Raw genomic sequence first — 23,440 nt, 5'->3', positions numbered from 1 at the left:
GTAGTCAGAATGAAAAGCTATATGTGTATTTATTCAATAGATTAAGCCAACTGATTAAGGAATATGACCAGGAAAACAGAAGATCTGTATGTTATCTGATCCTCAAAGCCAGTTCAGCATTTAACTGTTTTGTAGTTGGCTATGAAATTACTTTCAGTATTTGATTACAATCAAGTAATGGTCTCTTGGAACTTCTTCACCTCATGCATTTTTTAATATAAAATGTTGTATGTAACAGTTCTTTCACAACGAATGTTAAGTATCTATTTCATCTGCACAGAGAACACTTATTAACCGCTTCACATGACTGAAGGCCTCTGGTATTTACACTACAAAAACACATAGGTGGATTTAGGAATAGTTTTGGCCAAATATATTTGGAATTGTGTTAATGTCTAATAAGCATATTTTTTGTTATGGTTTTATTTCTCTCAGAGAAAAGGCTGATGCAGAAATATGGAAGGAGCTTAGCTTTATTCTTATGCAATACAAAATAAAATATGCTCAGTCTCTAAAATTATCAGTGGTGCAAGGTATGCATGGTATGTGGTCATAAATGCCTCATTTGAGCTTTCTTCCCTATATTTCTTGGGCCAGAGCAAAATATTTTCTGAAGTTATGGACTTTTGTATCATTTTAAGCATAAACCTCTCCCCAAAAGGAAAATTACACTTAGATTCTGTCAAGAAAATGTTTAAGCTTGGATAGCAGTAAACTCAAATCAGAAAGAAAAGTAATATTTCTAAGGTCTGGACAAACACCTGGCAGGTATAGTTTATTATGACTACCTCAGAATAATATGGACCAGAGGATTCCCTTGCTATAATTACAGTGCATTACGCAGCAATAGCTCTAGTTTCAAATAATCTCGTGTATGGTGCTACCCTACATATCTATAACATGCAGACATAATGTTTCAGATTGCATAAGAGGGAAAAGAAACTCCTGAGCGATGGCCAGCGTTAAGCAATCTGAGCCCAAGATCAGGGCATTTGCCAATTATGTTTGCAAAATAAACTCCATTTCCCTGAAAAATTGTCACCTGCAGAAAAACTGCAGAATTCTTACGTGCCCAAATTTTACCATTGAAAACCATTATCAGGCCTGGTTATTTTTCTGGGGAAAAGAAATACTAATATTTTCAACATGAATTTATATCTGCAGCAGCAATCCTGAAAAACAGGAGTGGACAGACTGGTAGAAAAATCTGTATAAAAATGTAATTGTAGCATGCAAGTTAGGTTTCAGAGTTTTTATGTAGAATATACTAACGAGTTTTAAAAGTTAGCCGGTTACTGGAAGCTGGTGTACACTCCAAGTTTTTTAAAAAAAAAAAAAAAAGTCTATGTTACACATTTTAAGATGCAACAATTTGTCTACTTCAATGGATCCCCTATGAATGGAGCTCCATAAAGGGAGTTCACTGGAAGCCATTAGTGTGCCTTCCCCCCGATGTCTTGCTATTTCTACTGAGCTTTTACCTTCCCGGAAGCGATTTGTGCACTCGTAGTTTTCGGAGCAACAGATCAGGAATGCTGGGCATGACATCGGAGCTATTCTTTGTCTCTTCCTCTTCAGTGGGGGAGGGGAGAGGTGAAGGCCCTAAAGACATTTTCAGATAAAAAACTTCTATGTTACTTGAAACGTCATGCATTAGCTATTAATAGTCAGCATCTCAGAACCAAATAGGACCCTTTGGTCTATCTGTGTTCTTTTTGAAGTCAATGAGGATTTCACCCCAAATCTACTGGGAGCAAAATTTAACATCCTTTCGTGCAGAATGTTACTTCCTTTATAGCATATGGTGATACATTGCTCATCTCTCCTTTACTGCTAAAGATCCCACGTCTCCTTTGGAGCAGTGTCAACAAAAGTAAACAGTACAATTGTCATCCTTTACGTAGAAAGACTGAAGTAATACAAGCTCTGACAGTCTCTAATGCACTGAAAAATAATTATTGTATTAGTATTTTTCCTAGAATTTAAACCGAACCCAAATTCATTACTACAACATCTAAACTAGCATTTTTCATTTGTGCTTTACTAGTACAGTTACATAATTTCTGGTATATTTTAGCTTAGATTTTGTAATAGAGTACTGTTATTTTCTAAGGCTTTAAATGCCATCTGCCAAGGTCAAGTCTAGTATCAGGTACTACAGTACAGATTTTGTGCACCATTTATGGTGATGCATCTACAACACATACTTGTTTGCACTGCATGTTCATTGAAAGAGGACATAGATTATAACTGCATTCTCTACTTCTGTCACTTTCATAAGGACCAAGACATGGCTTAGACTTTTCTTTTTCATTTCATGTTACTTAACTTTTTTTATTTTAATTTTATTCAATTTCATATATAATAATTCCCTTATCTCCTTCTATCTTGCCAGAATTTAATGAAGGACTCTCTTATGGGAAAGTCAAGTTCCCCAATCTGAATCTCAGACTTGGGAAGATGTGTTTGTACAAGCTCTCCTGTTCATTTGGCATAGCAAAAGATTCTTAGACTTGCAAAACAAATAGTGTGAAAAAGCTCAAATTTTGAAAATGTGGAAAGCATTAACATGAAAGACAGAAGAGAATGGGAAATTCTTTCTAGCTACATTTTAGTTTTATGCATTTCCTTTATATTTAAAAATTCCACTATTTACTTAAGAGCAGTCATGTGTGTCCCCATAAAAAGGGATTTATTGAGGCTGACAATTAAAAGACATAGCAACATCTCCAGATCCAATATATCCCACTTGTCTAAACTTCTGTACATGCGAAGTTGTTTCCTAAGATGATCACTTAGCATTGATAGCAAAACATGATGGAGCCAGTATATTTGATTCATAACAGCAATAACGAAGTAGCTGGCTATTTCCTATTGTTTAAGCAAAATTATTACTCCAGTTAAAAAGCACAAGGTGGCTTTTATGACAATGTAAGGAAGTCTGTCTCCCTAACAAATGAACTAAGGATTTGACCCCTCACCTCACTTGTTTTCCCCCACTGAGGACAAGGAGTTGACCTTTAATGTTCTGGCTATCATTTAGATAAGTTAGTAGACTTTAAAAAGCTCATGATGCTCATGAGATCTTGGTTGAAAAGCTGGATAAAATAATGCATAGCTTTTCATAATGTTTTCCTCAAAAGTTTCAGATGTGCCAAAATTATGTAACAGGCTGGTAAAATGGCAACTATTTTACACTTTCAGACAGAGCCTGCTAAATATTTTCTGGGAAATAATATATTAGCAGAGGAACAGGAATAATATTACCATGTCTAAGAATCCAAAGATGTTATCACTAAATACAGAAAGAGGACATGAAGTCTCTCTTAATCCTGTTTCTTTCAGACTGAGATGAGTCTGTTTCCAGAGATAACATGAAATGTAGTATCTCGGCCATCTTCCTGTGTAACAGAAACTTTAAAGCATTATGAAACAGTCCCAAAGCTAATCTATGAATTAGCAAAATGAACAGTATTAGGAAAAATGGAAATCGTCTTTGGATGAAATCTTGGACAATCAGTTTCAGTTCCTTCCATATTAACCATCTCTATTTCAGTTGATGTGGCCATAAAAACACTCTGAACAAGTTCTGACAACTACTTCCAAACAAATATACAGTTTTGGTTTAAATATTTTCAACTGATCGCTAAGCACTACTGCTGTTTAGTTCTTCTAGTTGGTGAACTGTCCTCAGGATTATATCTTTACTCTTTATTTCTATTCTGAATCTTTTTAGATGCAGCCTTACAGGCAAATTTCATTTCCTTGTGTTAGATTAGAGAAAACATTTGGTGTCAGATGTCTGTTTCCTCATTTTTGTAGAGTTTTAAGCCTTTTTCTTATTAAAAATCATACAAATTGAGCTAAACACCCACCCCACCCCCCCTTACCGTAAGGCATATTTTTCCAATCTTTCAATCATATTTATGTCTCTTCTCTGGCCTTACTCTTATCCACATTGATATAGAGCTGTGGACCAGAAGTGAACATGCCATTCCAATATTTGTCACACATATACTAAAATAAAAAAGCAGGAATAAAGCATTCCACCTCTTATTCATACTTTCAAGGATCAAATTCATCCTTATGGCCACAATAGTTTGCAGGGGTCACGCCCATTCGATCCATTACTGCTGAAACTTTTTTTCAGAAACTAACTGAAACTTGAGACAGCCCTCCATCTGTTAAGTATGAGCTAGACTCTGTTCCAGGTATGCATCTTTTCATTTGGTTGCAATAATACCTACAGTATCATCTTAGCTCAGACCATCAAGAATTTTAGGTACTTCAATTATTCTCTTCTCTTCTTATTATTCACTGTTTACTACCCTCCTCCATGACTGCTCCATTACAACTATTACAACTATTATTGCAATTGAAGAAAGGCTTTTTTTCCCCCTCCATATTAGTCAATTACAAAACTCAGTTTATAACAAACAATCCTTCCAGCTTTTATGACACTGTACCTTTTTCTTGTTCAGCTGCTTCACTAAGTTCAGGAAGTTTAAGTCCAACTAAATTTTGATTTCTCATCAAAATATGCTCCTGTTAAGAAAAACAGTAACATTTCTAAGTAACTTAACTAGAAATCTCAACTAAAATATCCCTGCCATGTGAACACTAAATATAACATTCACTTTAGTTAATAAACATAATGGTGATATTTATATTAAGTTAAAGCCAGATGCTATATTGCATGGATACATGTACATTCACACACACACTCTTAAATATTACATATTTCTAATTTCATACATGCATTATTTAGAAAAATTCCTGGTCTAGCAAACAGAGATATACAATATGTGCCTGTTACTCAAGTAAAAAAATTGAGTTCTGGTAAATGAGAGTTTTAGTAAATGAGAGTGAAAAAAGCAATTTTGGATACAGTCACAATAATAAGTAAATATCTCAGAAATGAGTGAAAATTCAGAAAATCAGATATATGAAACTTTACCACTTTGACTTATTCACTAGGCTTTATTCACACTGAAGCTTCGCATGCTACAGCTGCAAGTTAATACCTCACTGTTACTGTACTCTGCCCCTATTACTTACAGGTAGAGAAGAACGTACTCAGGGATTAAACCTTGTTATCTTATTTCTCCTTCTATCATCTCCTCATTTTCTACTTTCATATTCTCAAATACGTTTAAAATTCACAAACACCAGATTTTGTTTATAAGTAGACAATTCCTACTGGAGACAGAGTTCTAACTGGAATTATATATCATGTTGGATTAATTTTCTGACTCTAACTACTATTTGTGCCTAACAACTTCTATGACTTCAAAACTTATATGGCTCAAGTGTCTAATCAAAACTTCCAGTACATATATGCTAAGAATATGTGTGTTATACAAACAGGAAAAGATGAATAACTAAGCTGCCATTCTCAAGCAATACAATGGGAATGAAATAACCAAAGCGCAGAATTTGAGGTCCTCACCTGTCAGCCCTGTGTTCAACTTAAAATATTAACCACTGGAGGTCAAAGAAAACACTCTTAATAGGCTGTTAAGGAAAGTAACTACTACATTTTTTTTCTTTTTCTTTCAAAGGTCATTTTTGCTATGCACACATGGTAGTTGCTTTATGATGGTGGTTTATCATTTCATGACATTTTTACTTTTTTCAATACACTGGTTAATTCTTAGGGTCCAATTCTTAATTTGTTAAATCATTTAACAATGGACTAGTTTATAGATTTTGTAGTTCAAGTCTATCCTTCAAGTAGCTGACACATTTGCACCATGTTAGAACTGTAAGTCTGGCCATCTTCTACCTGCCCTTCCTCTCAGAGATACCCAGTCTTAAAACTCTGGACCCTTCAAGACATTTTCTGAGACTGTTCAGTAAGCAAAAGTCATACCAAACCAATTTCCTGTCCCCTGAAATCTTGCAAATGTAATGTTATTGCAAAGGCTAGTATTCTTGAATGACAGGACTACTGCCCTTAGAAGGGAGAATGAAATACCAACCAATACAGGACTCAAAACCACTCAGCTAAACAAAGTAAAAGTAATTTTTCAGTCCAAAGAAAGTTTACAAATAGTATATGACATGCAGAGGCTTTTAAGCCCTCAAACAAGAATATAGTAGCTGTCTCCAAACTTCAGTTAAAGATTTCTGCTTATATACAGGTCTCAGCCCACTCATACAGAAATCAGCCAATTAGTCAATATATTGTGACAACCTGTGGATCTGAGGGCAATTCTGAAGGAGCAGAAAAAGCATAGCACAGGGAAGCAAAGGAAGTAAAATAACACAACTGACCCGTTTTAAAGAGAATGTTGTTACATCCTGAGGAAGGAAAGATTCTTTAGATCTAAAATTCTCTTTAGAAATCAAAACAGATCATTTTAGTCCCAAGTACATTTTTAAAATGCCATGATCATTAATCAACTGCTTGCTGTCTATAGGTCATGTAAATGGTGCAAAAATGAGACTACATTTTCTGTCACAATAAAACCAATTAGTACTTTCTTCACACCAGTATTACAATTTTTTTCTGGGGGCCAAAACCTGCATGTGCAAGACCATATGCACATGCATATGTTTGTATTGAAGAGACCAAAGTGCAGTTGATGTAGGTTTGAAGAGAACCAAGAAACAGAATAATTCCATGGGATTTAGTTACAGATCACAATTTACTAAAGTTGCAAAGGGAAAACATGATACAATTCTGTATTGATTTTGCTGAAACTGTTTCCCATTATATTACTCTATGTTTCTTGCAACGATAAAAATAATGCTAAGCAAGTTGAAAGTTTAGTAAGATATGAAAGTAACTTTAAAACAGGATACAACTGATGACAAGGACTCACCTCTCTGAGCTTTGTCAATTTCTGCATTCGAACAGGTTGAACTTGGATTTGAAGGTCTTTGAATGCTTTTAATTGATTGCTGGATTTGTTATCAACAACAAAGCTTTTCTCTTCCTCAGAGGGTAATTTTAAAGGTGTTTTATCTTTCTGTCCAGGCTCTGAGCTATCCCATGATACAGCCCGTAGTAGAGGAGGACGTAGTCCACACAGTTTAAATTCTGGTTTACAGGAAACTTTATGGTCCCTCATTTCTGGAATGGGAATTTTTAGCTTTGAGTCTATATTTCCTATTCCTGGTCCTGGCAGATGGATTCTTAAAGGAACATCATTTTCTTTTGCTTTCTTGAATATTGATTTTCCAAGTTCATTTTCACAAACGTTCATGCAAGTATTAAGAGACATTCTGCCACCATCACCACTTGAAGGAGAGCATTTAGGTAAAGTATCCATATGTTTACGTGGATCAAAGTTTTCTTTTTGTTCTGAGAGCTTCTCTTTGGAGTTTTCAAAACCAGCAGAACGAGGAACCAACCTTCCCTGAGAAATCTTCCTTTGATCATTCTGCCTTCGATCAATTAATCCTTTTGCAGCATTCTGAAAGTAGAGGGACACACATAAAACAGATAAACAAATGCAGATTTCTCTTTTCCTCTGCCCAAGGACAGATTTTCACTGTAAAAAGCCATTTCCTTTTCAGGGACATTTGCTTTTAAACACATGCTGTTGTCAAGAGAAATAATTTTCAAAAGGCACTTGAAAGAACAGTGAACTGGGAATGTCTTCTCTGAACTTTTGAGATAACCTCCTCCCATTCCAGAGTCTATTATAGCTGTCCTCATATAGCCATGTTTCTCATCATCTTAATGTAAGGTTTGTCTGAGTACATGCCTTTAACCCTGTATCCTATAGCACTGTTACTTTCTTTTGATTGTTTTCCGTTAGTGTCTCACCTCCCAATGGAAAAAAGCATGGGCTTGTACACTAAATTAAAGCACACACTGTAATTTCTCTCTTCTTTGTGTGCAGTACCATAGATTATAATTTGGCTTCAATCTGTACAGGAGAACTGCAAAAGAGTGATTGCCTATACCTTGGCTACTTTGGTACAGAATATGCATTTTGTCTAAGGGCACCTGTGTCAGCAATTTAAGGCAACCAACATACAATCCAACTGTGGGCTCTGCCTTAAATATGATACTACACCGCTCCTTTATATTTACTGCTCAAAAATTCTGCTGCCATACTGTTTTTTGTAAGTATTGCCTAATCCACTCACAGCAAAATCTCTTTAAAGAGCCATCTGATATTACCAAAAACTAATTAGGAAGCATTCATATAAACTGCTCCACCAATAGTTGTGTGGAGCAGTAACATCCCATCAGTGGTGCAGAACATGAGGTACAGTATCCCCTTCCACTGAACCAAAAGAGTCTGGAAGAGGATGTCTGTCTAAACCACCAGCATACACTAAAGTGACTATGGTAGATGTTTTTACTTTACTTCTAAATATATTTAGTATATTAATTTTAATTGAGCTAGAGCAGGGTGCATGACAGGATGTAAAGGCTAGCTGTAAGCCCACTGTCCTCAACTACATTTGCAGGTGCTTCACAATTTCTTAGATCAGTATCATTTGCCTTTTTACTCAGTGAACAGTATTTTAGCCTTTTTACTCACATAAATAACAGTCATATGTGCTAAGACAAACAGGCAGGTTTTGTTCAACACAATGTGAAACACTTACATCTGCGGTTTGCCTGTCATCCTCTTTCACAGTTCTGTTATTCTAGCAAAAAAGGAAGAAAAAAGTTGCCTTACAAGGTTATCTTTCACATCTATACTGCAGATGTTAGATATAGATATTAACAGATGAAATTTGAACCTCTTAATTTTTACAGTGCTTGTCAAATTTATTCATGAACTAATTTTGGGGATTAGTTTTTCCATAGATTAGGATTATATTAAATCTTTTTCCATTTCCTACACTTAACAGATCTCTATGATCCTTCAGTGCTTGTTATCTCATGGATTATTGTCTTCAGAGTAAACACTTACTAGTCCCTCACTCTGCAGAAAAAACATACCAATAATCCAATCTCGGTATATAAAACGGTATTCAAAACATCCCATTTTCCTCAGAGACTAACAGGACAGCGTAGTGTAATATAGTACTGCAATAACCAGGTTACTGTACAGACTATTCAGCATTTTCTTACCTGCCCTGGAGATACTGACTCAACACTAGTGCTTGTGCATGCATCAGACCCTGGAAAGACACACACATAATAAGGGCATATCCTGATGTTTTGCTCACAGTTTTTACTACTATGGCATTAGCAAACACATACATGCACACTTCCATGCAATATATTAAGAACAAAAAGTAAATGTGGAAAATAATATTCAAAAAGGAAAAAAAATAAAGTACAGTAAGTGAAATATCATTAAAGCTTCTCAGAACTCCATTATTGAAAAGAATAAAAAAAATAGAACATGTAACCTAGCAGCACCACAGAAATAAAAATATAATACAATCCCCTATATATGTAACAATATGTAGGCATTCATGAGCTTTGGCATATTCAGGAGGAGATGTTTGAATTACAGATTTTTACTTCTCCTCAAGAAGTATTAAAAAAATATACTTTTGGTGAGCTTTTATAACTTAAAGTTTGAACTTGCATAGATTGTTTTACCTGATGGAACTGGAAGAGTGAGAGAGTTGCTCCGAGATGCTACTGGTGAAACTTTAGGACTAAGCGTAGGGGAAACTGCTTCATTAAAACCAAAGGGGGGAAAAAAAAACAAACAGGGGGGAAAAAAAAAAAAAAAAAAAAGGTAATTTTACTTTCTAGGCCTGTAGCTTCTGAACTTTTAATATTCATATAAGATGAAAACATGAATCTCAGTCAGTCATGTGTTTGTCCAGAACCTGACAAGTCATTTTAATTGCCAAGTTCTACTTGGCAATTAGGAACTTAGAGTAGGTTTTATCTCGTATACCTGCCATAAACAAATACAATTCTGTTGATACACTGAATCCTTATTCTCCTCAGTTTTCTGATACTGTAAGCGCTGCAGAAAAGTAGACACAATAGAAGGATTCACAAGGAATTTAGGAAGAAAAAAAAAAGAAAAGGAAACTTTGATTTTAAGTATAGGGTTTTTTTCCCCTCCAGAAAGTATCAAGCCAATTTTAAGATAGAACTTAGTTTTGAATTGGCATTTCAAAGCTAAATGAAAGTCCTACTTCACAATAAAATGGCATTTTTCCATGGCATAGTTTTCAAACACTTCCTATGAGGGGAAAAAAGTAATTGCAACTGACATTCTAGAACAAAACATTTTATTCTGCTGTTTTTTAAAGGAGAACCTGGTGTGTTTAGTTTATGATTAAAACAAGAGAATACAGAGAATTACACAGAATAAAAGCCTGTGTAATTATGTCTGGGGAGAATGTTTTTTCAGCAGTATGAATCTTGCCTTTAAAATTCAGTTTTATGTACAACAGGAACTTGAGGAAGAAAACCTTCACAAACCAAAATTTGTGACCATGTTTTTGATTCCAGTAGAAATACTTCATGCTTTCCTGTTACAGTGTTTGCAGCATGTCATTCAGGCACTTAAAAACTTTACACCATCTTCCACTGTAACATCTGAATATAGAGATTGGTCATTTCTGGTTTATATGGAATTGTGAGGAGGGGAAGAGGGATTCTGACCTTCAAATTAACGAGGCGTATGTAGCAATGTATGCATTACAGTAGATGCTTATTTGTGCCTTTGCAGATCTTTGAAGTAGAAAATAAAATCTTGTTTTCAGAATCTGCACCTACCTGTGGGTGACTCTGGAAGGCTGCTTCTTGACTTTCTGCCTCTGCGCATTAGAAACCTCTCACTCACTTTCTTTGCTTCTTCTAGTAATTCAAGGTTCTTCTTTTTGTCTTCCTCTGATATTTTGACATCTGGTAGCTGATCATTTATCAGATCAATCACATGACCACTGTTGTCTGAGTAGAAAACATCACAATTACAGCTGTACTTCGTATTTCCAGATATGTTCTGGCATTTCAGAGTAACAGATAGAAAACATATATTTAAATTTAGTTTTGAGCTTGCATTTAACAAACATTAATGTCTGCTCATTTGTAATGTTATATTCTCAAGTTTAGAGCAAGTCCTCAAAAACACAGATAACCCACTAAGATTAAGTCACTATGATCAAAGATGTTCTGATATGTGAAACTGGCTTTTCCGGCTGTGTCCCCAGTACAGTTTTTCTAATTTATCAGTAAAACTGTCATTAGACTCATCTCAACCAGCAGTCACGCATTTCTGTTGTAGACCCAGTTTTTCTATAGATTTTTTTAAGTCCAGTTCTTCAAGGCCAAGGACCCACAAACTCACCTGGCAAAGATTTCTGCACACTACTTTTAACACATAGGTGATTCCATCAAATAATCTATAAATGCAGAATTTAGAAGTATAAAGATTTTATTCTATACAGATAGAAGAACTTTTCCCACAAACGCAGAAGCAACAATAAAGCTCAATCTGTCAAAGCTGTAGGCAGAAGTAGTTGAATAGTTAAAACCTGCGAATTAGTTAAAGCCTGAGAATTATAAAGCTATTTCAAAAAGCAAATCAATCTCTACCATGTGGTGGACCTGCAAGGATTTTCCAAAGGAATAGCAAATCCCATTAGAATATCCGCTGGTTAAAGAAGGCATTGTTAGAGATTGCTTTCCCTCATGCCCACTTATGTTGCTATGTTAGATATGTGACCCAGGAGAATGCATGGACCACAAACTGAAAGCCTCTGCCTTACACTTAGACCTTTAGATTAATGCGTTGTTTTCTAAACAATGTAATTAGTTGCAGAAAGAATCCATCAATCCCTGGCTTCTAAACTGGTCAAACCCACTAAACTTTGAGCACTAATTTTCACAATTCTCCAGGCTATGATTAAGCAAAGAATGTAACCTGTTGTTGGAAAGGCCTTTTCTGTGTGAGTTGGTATTAACGGCTTCTATAAGCATCTAGGCTTATATGGAGAAACAGTTACCGGAAAACAAGAGGCCAAAGAAAGGAAACATACATGCTGACAAGGTAGCGTGTGCAAATTTGTCATGAGCTGATAAACTCTACAGACTAGTAAACTTGTTGGATCTGCAAGAACTGACAAATAGATCACCAAGAGTCTGCTCAATCTGTACAAGGCCACTGGCACACAATAGCATCAACAACAGACTGCAAGTCAGACATGTATTCTCAGGTAACCATGAGAAAATCTGTGACTGTGTGAGTGAACTAACAATATGAGTGAACAAGTGACTGTGTTGTGTGAAGAGTTGTCTGGTATTAATAACAACTTGATCACATTAAAAACAGCTTAGTGAATAAAACGTGTTCTAAGAAACATCAGCTGTGACTGACTGTCTCCCCAGCTTGATGCTTCTATTAGGAAAGAGGGAATTTATGACACTGGTTTGCAATATGAAAAACTTAAGAACAGCCTGGGTGAGGGGGAGGGAATTCATCAGGTAATATGAGAAAAATATTTTTATATTTGACAAGAACCATTACAGAACAATCAGTCTTCAGAAAAGTTAAGGACATAAGTAAGCAGCAAAAACTCAAGGGTTTGTGGGCGTTTGGTTTGTGGGTTGGTTGTTTGGATTTTGGATTTTTCTTTGTTATTTGGGGTGTGTGTGTGTGTGTGTTTTGTTTTTAATTTCCATAAATTCAGTTCAATTTCAAGGCTGTCAAAAAGCATGCCCACAGATTGGATATTCTTAAAGCAATCTATTTTTAATGAAATATCTGGTTTGTTTTACACAAAGATTTGTGTGTTGAAAGTTTGAGAGAACAACCTCCCATGGCAATTCCCTTGGGCCAGAAAAAGGGGAGAGCAGCAAGGCATTGTAATTTCTACCTTCCTTGAGCAGATAAGTTTTCCTCAGTACATGCAACATCTTTGCCTTTTTATATTTGCCTTGCCTTCTGCCTCTTAACCATTTCCATTTGCCTTCCCCTTTGCTGCCATTTCCTCTTTTCCTCTTTCCCCATGAATTCCCTTTAGTTTCTCCTGCTGTGTCCCATCTCACCTGCTTACAAAGGGCAAGTGTTCAAAGAATTACTTGATTATTTCGGATATAGAAGTTTATGATTTTGTACATGCCCATGCAATTATATTTCTTTCAGGCAAGTCAGACTGACAACAGGACACATTTTGTAACAGGTTTAATTAGAAAATACCTAACTTAGAAAAGCAACATCTTAGAATCATAGAGTAATTCAGGTTGGAAAGGACTATTGGAGGTTATCTCATCCAACCTGTTCAAACCGGAATAAATGATGAAATCAGGCCAGGTTGTTGGTCTTTCAAGACTATCTGGTCTTGAAAAACCTCTAAGGATAGAGATGCAAAACCTTTTTGGTCAGATTGTTCTAATGCTTGACTCTATAGTGTGTGAAAAATTCTTTACACCCACTTAAAATCCTCCCTTGTTTCAACTTACGTCCATTGCCTCTTGTCCTCCTGCCATGAGTGTGGATCCATTTTCTTTATAATCTTCCCATTGGTATTGAAAGGCTGTATTAGGTTTCCCCTAAAGCCACCTCTTCTCCAGGCTAAGTTAGGCCAGCTCCTTCAGCCTTCCCTTACAGGGCCAGTGTTTCAGCCCCTGGACCATCTTTTTATCAACACTCTTTTACCGGAGGTCCAAAACCAGATGCAGTTTTCTAAATGCAGTCTAGTAAGTGCTAAGTAAAAGAGAATGAACACTTCCCTTGATCTACTGCCTAAGCTTGTATTAGTACAGTCCATTACACTGTTAGCCCTCTTTGCTGCAAGGGTGTACTGCTGGTTCATGTTCAGCCTGCTGCCTACCAAGGCCTCCAGGCCTTTCTCAGCAGAGCAGTTTTCCAGCTAACCAGCTCACAGCCTGTAACTACTGCAAGGGGTTATTCCTTCCCAGATGTAGGACTCTGAGTTTATCTTTGCTGTATTTCATAAGGTTCCTACTGGCTCATTCCTCTAACCTGTCTAGGTCTCTCTGAATTGCAGCACTGTCCTCAAGCCTATAATTAATTAATGTCCCCCAATTTTATTTCATCTGCTAATTTGGTGAGAGTGCACTCCATTCTCCTCCAGGTCATTGATAAAGATAAAAAGCACAACTCATTTTCTTGAGTGGGTTCCAAGACACAGCCAAAGGCCAGCCACAGCAGCTGGAACAGAAAGCAGGCTTGACACAAAGCTCTGTCTTCAGCAGAATGACATTGGAAAGGTTTGTTCCTTTCAGAGAACACTCTCCCTTTGTTAACATCCAGGGACCATATGACCAACCAACCAGTCACTACCCTCAGAGACAAAGTATCCAACCAATATTTTACCTGTCCAGTTGTCCACCCACCCAGATCATAAAGACCTAACTTGGATACCAGATTTGGGGGGGAGAGGGGAAGCAGCTCTTCCTGCTGTATCTCTGAATATGGAGGGGTAATTATTCTTTTGTATAAGCCTGATTTCTATAAGTATAGTTCCATAAGTTTATTTTGTTTCCACAAGATTAGTTACCTCTAACATCAATTGCTGGCATGGAGGATAGATTTTACATGTTCCAAGTTCCCTTAAGTGGATCTGAGCTGAGTTACATGGATCTTCTCTCTGTCTTAGTTCTATAGGACATATAAAGGAAGTTTCTGTTTGGCAAGCAGCCAAAACCCACATTTTACTCATGAATTTAAAGGACCAGTCGCAAAACTGAAGCAAATTCATGAGAAGTCACAACTCTTTGAAGCCTTGTAACAATCTTTCAGTGGACTTTCTCTCAACTACATTTTTATAGGCACAATTATGCAACTGAGTATCCAGTTATGAAAGCATCAGAATCACGAACTAGTAAGGATTAATTCTGACTGTTATTGATACAAATAGTTAGCACCTTCTCTCTGCATGGCTGAGAAGATAACTAGTACAAAAGTGGGAATACTACTTCAATAAAATATTTTATTATCTTATTAAGAAAAAGGCAATGCTGATGACATTCTGCTAAATTTACAAATCTCCAGTTCTCTATTTCTGTGAAACTAGCCCAGGATCCCATGTGTTGAAATTATTCTTGTATTCTTGTCATGTCACAAATATGGAATTAATTCCAGCCAACTAACCCTCATAAATCCACAAAAAGGGAAATAAAATGTGTAATAATACATTAAATTCTGCTGGAAAGGGTTCTGGCCTTTCTGTTTTGACCACAAGAAAGAAAAAAAATAAGGTATATAAACTCTTATTAGCAGTGGGAGTTTGGGTTACTTTCAGAGGTACCAATTAATTTTTTCCTTTGTGCAATACATCCTATATAAGAGAAAGTAGAAACATACCTATAATTTAGGGAAAGTAGTCTTAGCTGTAGCCATTTTTCAACTCTAGGGATGCATGTTCTGCTGTCATCAGCAGATCAATGTTTCTTATAAGAAATAATTGCTGAGACTTCCAGGAATCCCTTTGCTATTGGAAAATTCAGAAATTCTCCACGAACCCCCATGCCTATGTTCAATATATTGATCAATAACAACTCCACACATCTGAGTTTCTTAATAAAAAACACATAAATAAGACTAATTAATCAGAGTCCTAATAGAATATCAGTTATTAAAAGCCATCTGAGTTGACAAAACAGAATTTTTATTATTAATATTTTGAATATCAGAGAGGTAGCAGGGCTCTGATGGTTGCTGGGGCTTTAGTAATGAAAAAAAAAAAAAACAAAAAAAGATACAGATGCATCTGTTTCAAGATGCCCAAGAACTAGGTTCCTTAGTAACAGTAGAAAGGGTGCTTCCCTTGAAAAGCCTCTGGGAGTATTGGAATAGTCACCTGATAAACTTGGTTTTAAGTCTGCCACAAAGGCAGTATTTTTTTTAAGGTTTGCAATGATCTCTCAAGTCCATGATTTTACAGAAAACTGTTTTCATGCACAGCATAAGGCAGTAATAATTGCCTGAAATTAAATTAATATCTGGGAGAAAGTAATGTTGTTGTAAAGATAATAATTTTAAAAAATTATTCAATATTTCTGATTCCCCCCATTTTGGTAGGTCTCATATGCTTATTCCTTCAGCCTTTACATGTTATAGAATAAACACTATCACCTCTGTTCAACTTTTACTTTTAAATGGAGAAAAGTAACAGTCCAAATGCAGACATACCAAGACTAAGAACTGAAGGGAGTTTTCCCACTGACTTAGCAGGATGAGCGTTTATCTCAGTTTGTTGCACTCACAAATCTGCATCCATACGATTAGTCCATTTGAATAACAATTTACTCCACTGGTAGCTACTGAAAAACTAATAGAACTAATTCTGTAGTAAGAGACTCATTATAAAGTGAAGAAATGATGAAGATATTCCCCTGGATAGCTTGTTTTCATTTCAAGTTTAATCTGATATGATAGCCAAACTAAATAACTTGAGACTTAAGCATCTGTTAAGTCCCTGCTAAAAAAATGCCAGCTGTTCAAAAGTAACAAAACCAGTATTACTGAACAATATTTTGCATACAACAAGAATTTTAAGCATGTATATCTCCAGCCTTCTAAAAATGTTACACTAACACGCTAATCTAATAACTTTATGAAACTAACAGTATGCATATTTCCCTGGATCTGACTGCATGCAATCCACTTACGATCATAAACTCATGATCACAATTCAACACTCTATATTGAGGTCTTTCTGAGAAAACATCCTAGCTTAAATAAATAATCACTTCTTACCAACAGAAGTCAATGAATTTGTTGGATTCCTAGTGGAACGGTTAGAGTGTCTCCTGTGAGGACTACGAGGCCTAGAGAGAAAAAAGAAAAAGCAAAAATTATGGGAGTATGCCACCAAAAAAAAAAAGAAAAAAGTTCTACTTCTTTATAAAAATTTAACATTAAGAAGAAAGCACTTTTCTTTGATTAAAAATAATGAAAACAAAAAGGTTTTACTGTAATTCCTCTCATCTCCAAACTGGAAAATGGAGGAAGATTGCAGAAAGAAGGAAGATTACAGAAATAGCTTTCACAAAGGAGTTCTGACATTTGCTGATAACCTCATACACTGTGAACTTGTGATTTCTCAGATAAACCACCTTTCTTTAGTTCATTATCATGTCTTAAAACTCATGTAAATATGGTACATAGCAAAAAAAATAAAATAATGTAGTCTTCATAAACTGTTCATGCTTCCTAAACTAAGTTTTATGACTGAAGTAATTTCTTAGGCTCTCCCATTTGCACAACTATATAGCAATACGGGAATTTTCTAGATGAAAACCAGGTGAAATGGCTCAAATTAAATGCTGGTCCAGAAAATAATGCTGCATTTAAATGTCTGCATTATAATTCTGCCTCTTAAATAATCTTTAAAAATACAAGCAAATTATAGTACAGACTTATGATCAATACTTAGATTGTTTCCCCCCCGCTCCTCCCCCCCCCAATATTTTAAGTCTAATGGCAGATCAATAAATTAAAAATTCCAGGTCAAGAAGTATGCTTTATCAGAAGACCAAGAATAACCTTAATTCAACTCAGAATTGAATTGAAGTTTTCAAGCAGGGTTATTATTTCCATCCAACAGCTTACTTTCACATATCTTTAACCTCAAGATGGTATTTTTCCTATGTCTACCTGAATGGGCCAAAACATCTGTTTCAAAACTCACTGTACTATAGTATTCGAGCTAGACATTTAAGTTGCCCAGTGTCTATCTTAGAAACATTACCTACTTGGATTTTCAACAGATATGTATTTTATTTCACAAGGTCAGGAATGTGGTCCTATCCCAGTTTCCAGATGATACAGAAATTTCTTTTGCAGCTTCACTGAAACAGTAAGGAGGACTGAACAAATACAAGGGAGGAGAGGAAAGAAGAGAGCTGGAGAAGCAGCCTACACTTGCTGCATCTGTTGTTTTAGATAGAAAAAACCTCAATTTCCAATGCTGTCAAATTCAGGATTTTAAAAGAATGAGCATATCTTAATTGGCTTTAGAAGAAAATTTTAAAGATGCTGACTAATAATATAATGATATTCTAATATCTCAGAATATTGTCTTATGAAACAGAGCTAGCCCGCAATGCCAGACTACCAACAACTTTTGTAAGAAAAGAAGAAATATACAATAACTGTAGCTTCACCAGCAACACCTTAAGTTATATAAAACAGTATGTGCTTTAAGTCAATACCAAGACAATATACATAAGACTGGAAGGTAGATTTATTCTGAAAAATATATATATTATGCTAAACCTCTCAAAAGACAATAAGAAGCATTTTCAGCAGGTCTATAAAATGCTAAGTATAAAAAGTAAATAAAATACTTGCAAAACCTATTAGTAAAAATTGCAAAGTATTTTTATGATCACAAGCCTTCTTTGGAAATTTTCTGCCCTCACAAATAAGCCTTATTATATAAACTGTCATACATTGCAAGTCCATCTTTTGCCAAAAGCTTCCTTCTTCATTAAAACACATTGTAGTAATTTAAGGATCATGCAAACAGATTGTTTTTAAGAACAACATAGTTTGTTACTGCATTTTCCTTTCAGTAGTCAAAAAGATTATAACATATTGCAAATACTATTGCTACAATGTCTATGTTTCGGCATGATACTGAGAATATTGTAATAAAATGGTAATATAGCTAGTTTTGTAATTCAAGAAGGGAACAGAACACAGGGTTTATACATAAGACACACCTATTATTTGTGAGAGTCAACACTGATGTCTGAGCATACATTGAGGAAATTACGTCTTTAGTATTTAAAAAACAGTAATTTTTTTTTTTTTAAATCTTAGAAGGATTAATTTCCTAACTCTACAACAGTCTACAAATTTCTTATTGGTTCAGTGGAAATATTTATATGATTAAAAGGCAGCACCACTGGCGTACATCTGTAATTACTAGACCAGAATTAGGTATTCAGCTACCAAACTGAAAAATTTCTGGGAGGGGGAATACTTCAGGGAACCCAGAAATGCTCAATTATACTTTTTTTAGTCTCAGTTGCTCATTGACTGGGTCTAAGTAAAGGTTAAAATTTGGACAGAAAGATAATATTGTGCATTGCCATGCACAGAAGATAAGGAACCCAATTGTCAGTCATCCTTCTAGTAGGTGTAGGATTGTAGTGCACACATGCACATCACTAGATGTCTATAAAAGGATTTGACCAAGTCATGTTTTCCTTACCAGGCCATATTTTATTTGCTAGCAAAAGGATGGGCTTCAAAAGTTACAGCTTTTAGTCCAAATTATGCAAAAGTAATTCACATTTTTGTTTTAGTTTCAAATGATGCTATTCTGAAATATAAGAAAGTTCATGTAAATTTGAAGTATGCTGAGTCAGGTCGGCACGCTTAGTATTATATGAAACTATTTTTTTTAGTATCAGTTAATATTCCTGTGCCCCTCCCCCCCTTCCCTGCATCTAAAAAGTCATCAAAATGCAAAGACAGTATGATCAAATTACAAATAGACATACAGCAATAATTTTAATATAGTATACATTTCAAAGCAATATTTTAGGAACACAGGTCCAAGAATTACTGTACAACTTATGCATAGATTGGTAATGTATTATATAGTACCTGTTAACGAGATTTCTATCAATTTCTAACTCTGGCGTAACAGCATTCTCTGGAAGAAGAATAGAAGGTGTACTGCATGTTGTCCCTTCAACAGTAGTATCCTGAATGGTTTGTGACAAATATAAGAATGTAGTTGAACAGAAATTCAAAACACTAAATACTGATTCTCTATATGGAAAATAATGTGTTTTGCTCAATTTAGCTAAAAGAGAAAATGACTGAACTAAGTGAGAATTAGCTTTTATTTGATAACACAAATGTGAATTAGAGGCCTATATTTAAATTGCTAAAAAGAGATGATGGAGACCTGAAATATCTGTTTTCTTGACAAATTTTTAATGGGTGCAAGTTAAATTCAGTAAGCATGGAACTCATGACAAAGCTTTAAAATGGTAGACAAACCAATTTTTCACACAGCAAACCATTCCTCTACTGACATACATATACAACACTTAAGTGAATGCAAGAACAAAAAGCAGCTACATATATCAGGACTAAATTAGGTACACACAAAACCTCAAAATGGTACTAGTGTGCAATGGAAGCTTGAATAAATGCATTATTAAGTGTACACATGCTACCCAAACGTCAGAAAATAGACTTGGTTTTCCTTCCCATTAATAGGAATTTTTAAAAAAAATTATATAATTGCAATATTTAATATAATATAATATATTTTTTAAGTTACAAAAGAAACTGGCACTGAACATCAATGTATGCTTGCCACCTTAAAAATATGAAAAATTGCCCTGAGAACTTAATCCCACACCACAACTGTAGTAACATGCCAATCAGCCGAAGAGAAGGAATCTATTCCTTGTGGGATATCCCAAATGGAGATGCATCAAGTTGGAATAAAGAATTGTGGATTTCTCATACATAATAAAAAAATGATTACTTCTACCTCAGATACTACATTCAGATTCACAACACACACACACACACCCCAAAAACCAAAAAAAACCAAAAAACCACCAAAAAACCAAACCAACCCCTGTACTGTTGAAAGGCTACAAGCAATCTGGTGTTTACAGTCAGTCAAGATGTTGAAAAAAGTGATTCACATGAAATCATACAGAGGGGAGAAAGTGTAGGCACGCGTTAGAAGTTGCAATTTTTATTTTGAAGTACAATCATGAGATAAGTAGAACATATCATAGCAATGTGAGTATTCATAGCTGGAGGGAAAGCTTCCCAAAAGTGGCAGGGGACTGTCATTAATCAAGTTGTAAAATTTAAGGAATAATTTGTGAATTCTCAAATCCTAATTGCTTCTGCTAAGCACTGGTATGTACAAGTATTTAATTTTATTTAGTTATTTGTAGTCTAAATTTTTCTTGAAACTACATCCCAAAGTTTCATAAGAAATTTTTATTTCAGTTAGCATTGGATTAGATAATAGAATGTTTTCAGTTGGAAGGGACCTACAATGATCTAGTCCAACTGTCTGACCATTTCAGGGCTGACCAAAAGTTAGAGGGCATCGTTCAAATGCCTCTTAAACACTGACAGGCTTGGGGCATCAACCACCTCTCTAGGAAGCAATGCTTCTGAATTTTCTGAAAGACCATGTTTGTTATCCATGGCACAAAGCCAATTACATTCAACTGTTATAAACATAATTTTGCCGTCAATTTTACTTACTCCTTTTAAGAATATTTACCTACTGGAGGTTGACATTAGTGTAATGAATTCAGAATAACATTTATTTTAGTAATATTCATTAAACAGGCACGTAATAAAAAGCTGTTATAAAAGCACTAATTTAGGCATTTGCAGAATGAAGCATGTAATAGCTCACAGCTTAACAAGTCAGCATTTACCAACAGAGAAAATTCAATCATTTAAATTATTTGCAAAGCCCATCAGTGAATAATTGTTTCAGTCATCTACTGTCATGTGGAGAAATTAACGTAGTCATAAGGTTTGTTACAATGAACAAGTAGCCAAGCGTATAAATTGCAATGGAATTGCATACATCCAGAAAGCTAACAGTTACATGACTGCTAATACCCATCAGACAGAACTCCTTTCAACATCTCTCATAGTGCTGCATTTTATTCTTGTTGAAATAATGTATTTTCTGATCAGTTCAAAGAACTCTAGAAGCATTTTGAAAATGGTATAATAATAATGTATATAGCATAACCCTTCTTCCTCCCAAAGGCAATAAAATATGCATTGGATGGGACATCTGATTCTGGACTCTTGATTCAGTTGTAAATAGCATTTTTTTTTCTAATATAAATACATTCCATGCAGCTCTAGATTTCTATACTCATAATTCTCAAATGATGCTCCTCAGCAAGTTCACATTGTCAGCCACAGGACAGCAGGATAGGAAACATGCCAAGAAAGTAATATGAAGATTTAAGTTTAAGAAAAATGTCCTTGTAATACTGGAAATGTTAGAATGTAAAGGCATGATATATTATGTGATTCAAGCGCACAATTGACATTGTATGATGATAGTTTGAAAGCAATTTTTAATAGTATCCTTGAAAATGTTACTAAGGAACAATATATTTTTGTCTAAGTCAATTGCAAAAATGCAGGTGACTGCCCTGCTTGTAGGGCAAAGCAGCTGAGTACACACACACATTGTTTATACTAATCTTATGACTGCCAAAGAGCAAAATCTTTTGAATGACGTAACATCAGCCTTAAAGTCACTTGAGTCCATTTTAGGACTCTAAAAACAGCTCACTGATAAGAAAAAAAGACAAGGAAGAGAAAAAGGCTGCAGCCAAGGCCAGTTCAGTTCAGGCAGAATACATTAATCTCGGTCAGCAACTATAGCAGATCAGCTTCTACACAGGTGAAAACTCATGCCTCCTATTGTCCAAATCTATTGTACATTTGTACAGGAGAGGGAAGGAAGAGCTAGAGCATGAAGCTCTTTGCAGGGCCAGCTGGCTTGAATCAAAAGAAATCTTTAAACTCTGAAGAGTACTCAGGCTGCTATATACAGATCTCGGAAGAGAAGTTTTAACAGGAAGCTTAAGCTGTCTCACACTTGTACATCTGCACAAAGACGATACAGAAGTTTTCCATCACCCTTCTCCCATTGCCTGCCTGGAACTGCCCTCTCCATGTTAGCTTCCAGACAAGTCTGCTCTTCAGCTATTCCCAACAGCTGCCTCATCTCCTAGTACCAGTGACTGCCTGCAACCAAGTCATTGCTTCCTTTTTGTCCCAAGTCCTCCTCCCCTAAAAATGTAGGGTAAAACTGACTCTACCTCTATGGCTCTGGTGGAAACTGATGCACAAGGATGATCATGTGCCATCTGCTCTTTCAGGGAGGGTTGTGCACGGCTGAGAGGATGTCACATGCAGTTTAGTCCGTAACAGAAGGTCCAAGAGGCTTAGGGATACTCAGGGTGGATAAGGATCTGCAGACAGTCTGGCTATTAAGCTCTACCAAGCCCTCACTAAGCATACAGAAAATGCTTTTTTAGAATTTTTATAATCCAGCCAAATTTGGATGGGTTTGAACAGTAAGGGTGGGGGGACCCAGCTTCTAAAAGAGCTACCCTGCCAGGACAGTCAGATGATAAAGCTTTACTGTACACCACCTGAATTCTTTCAAGCATTGGAAAAAAAAAAATCCTCTGCCACCTGGATGTATTCTTAGCAATTCATTAATGGTCTGGACTGCATTTCAGAACAAATTTGAAGTGAAACAGACACAAGAAAGGCCTCAGAAAAGTTATGCCTCTCAGACAGCAGCCTTTTGAGTGAGATACGGTTTTAAGTAAGCTTAATTTTAGATGTTTAAATGAAGAAATGAAATTCAATTGTAATTGCATCTAGTCAAAACAGACAGGAGAACAAAGTATACATGGGACATCTTCAGAACAACACAGATAACATGCAGTGATTTGATAAAAGTACATACAAATTTAAATAAGAATAATAAAAAAAGAAATGCAGAAGCTTGAATGATGGAGTAATCAGTATGCCAGAAA

The 23,440-nt window shown here is 35.6% G+C and overlaps 1 protein-coding gene across 1 annotated transcript in view; it reads right to left on the bottom strand.

Moving 5' to 3' along the window:
• The window catches only part of IRAG1 (inositol 1,4,5-triphosphate receptor associated 1), a 42,123-nt gene that overhangs the window by 16,189 nt on the left and 2,494 nt on the right, over window positions 1-23,440 (bottom strand). Inside the window, exons 2-10 of the mRNA XM_009635397.2 lie at window positions 19,473-19,573; window positions 16,611-16,681; window positions 10,664-10,837; window positions 9,524-9,601; window positions 9,044-9,093; window positions 8,572-8,613; window positions 6,828-7,421; window positions 4,467-4,545; window positions 1,482-1,602 (exon numbers count right to left, since the gene is read on the bottom strand). Coding sequence (XP_009633692.1) covers window positions 1,482-1,602; window positions 4,467-4,545; window positions 6,828-7,421; window positions 8,572-8,613; window positions 9,044-9,093; window positions 9,524-9,601; window positions 10,664-10,837; window positions 16,611-16,681; window positions 19,473-19,573 — 1,310 coding nt within the window. The remainder of the gene's footprint in view (window positions 1-1,481; window positions 1,603-4,466; window positions 4,546-6,827; window positions 7,422-8,571; window positions 8,614-9,043; window positions 9,094-9,523; window positions 9,602-10,663; window positions 10,838-16,610; window positions 16,682-19,472; window positions 19,574-23,440) is intronic.

The sequence above is a fragment of the Egretta garzetta genome, unplaced genomic scaffold, assembly GCF_000687185.1.
Source record: "Egretta garzetta isolate BGI_Z169 unplaced genomic scaffold, ASM68718v1 scaffold133, whole genome shotgun sequence".
Classification (NCBI taxonomy): Eukaryota; Metazoa; Chordata; class Aves; order Pelecaniformes; family Ardeidae; genus Egretta; species Egretta garzetta.
This window is presented reverse-complemented; position numbering and strand designations above follow the sequence as displayed.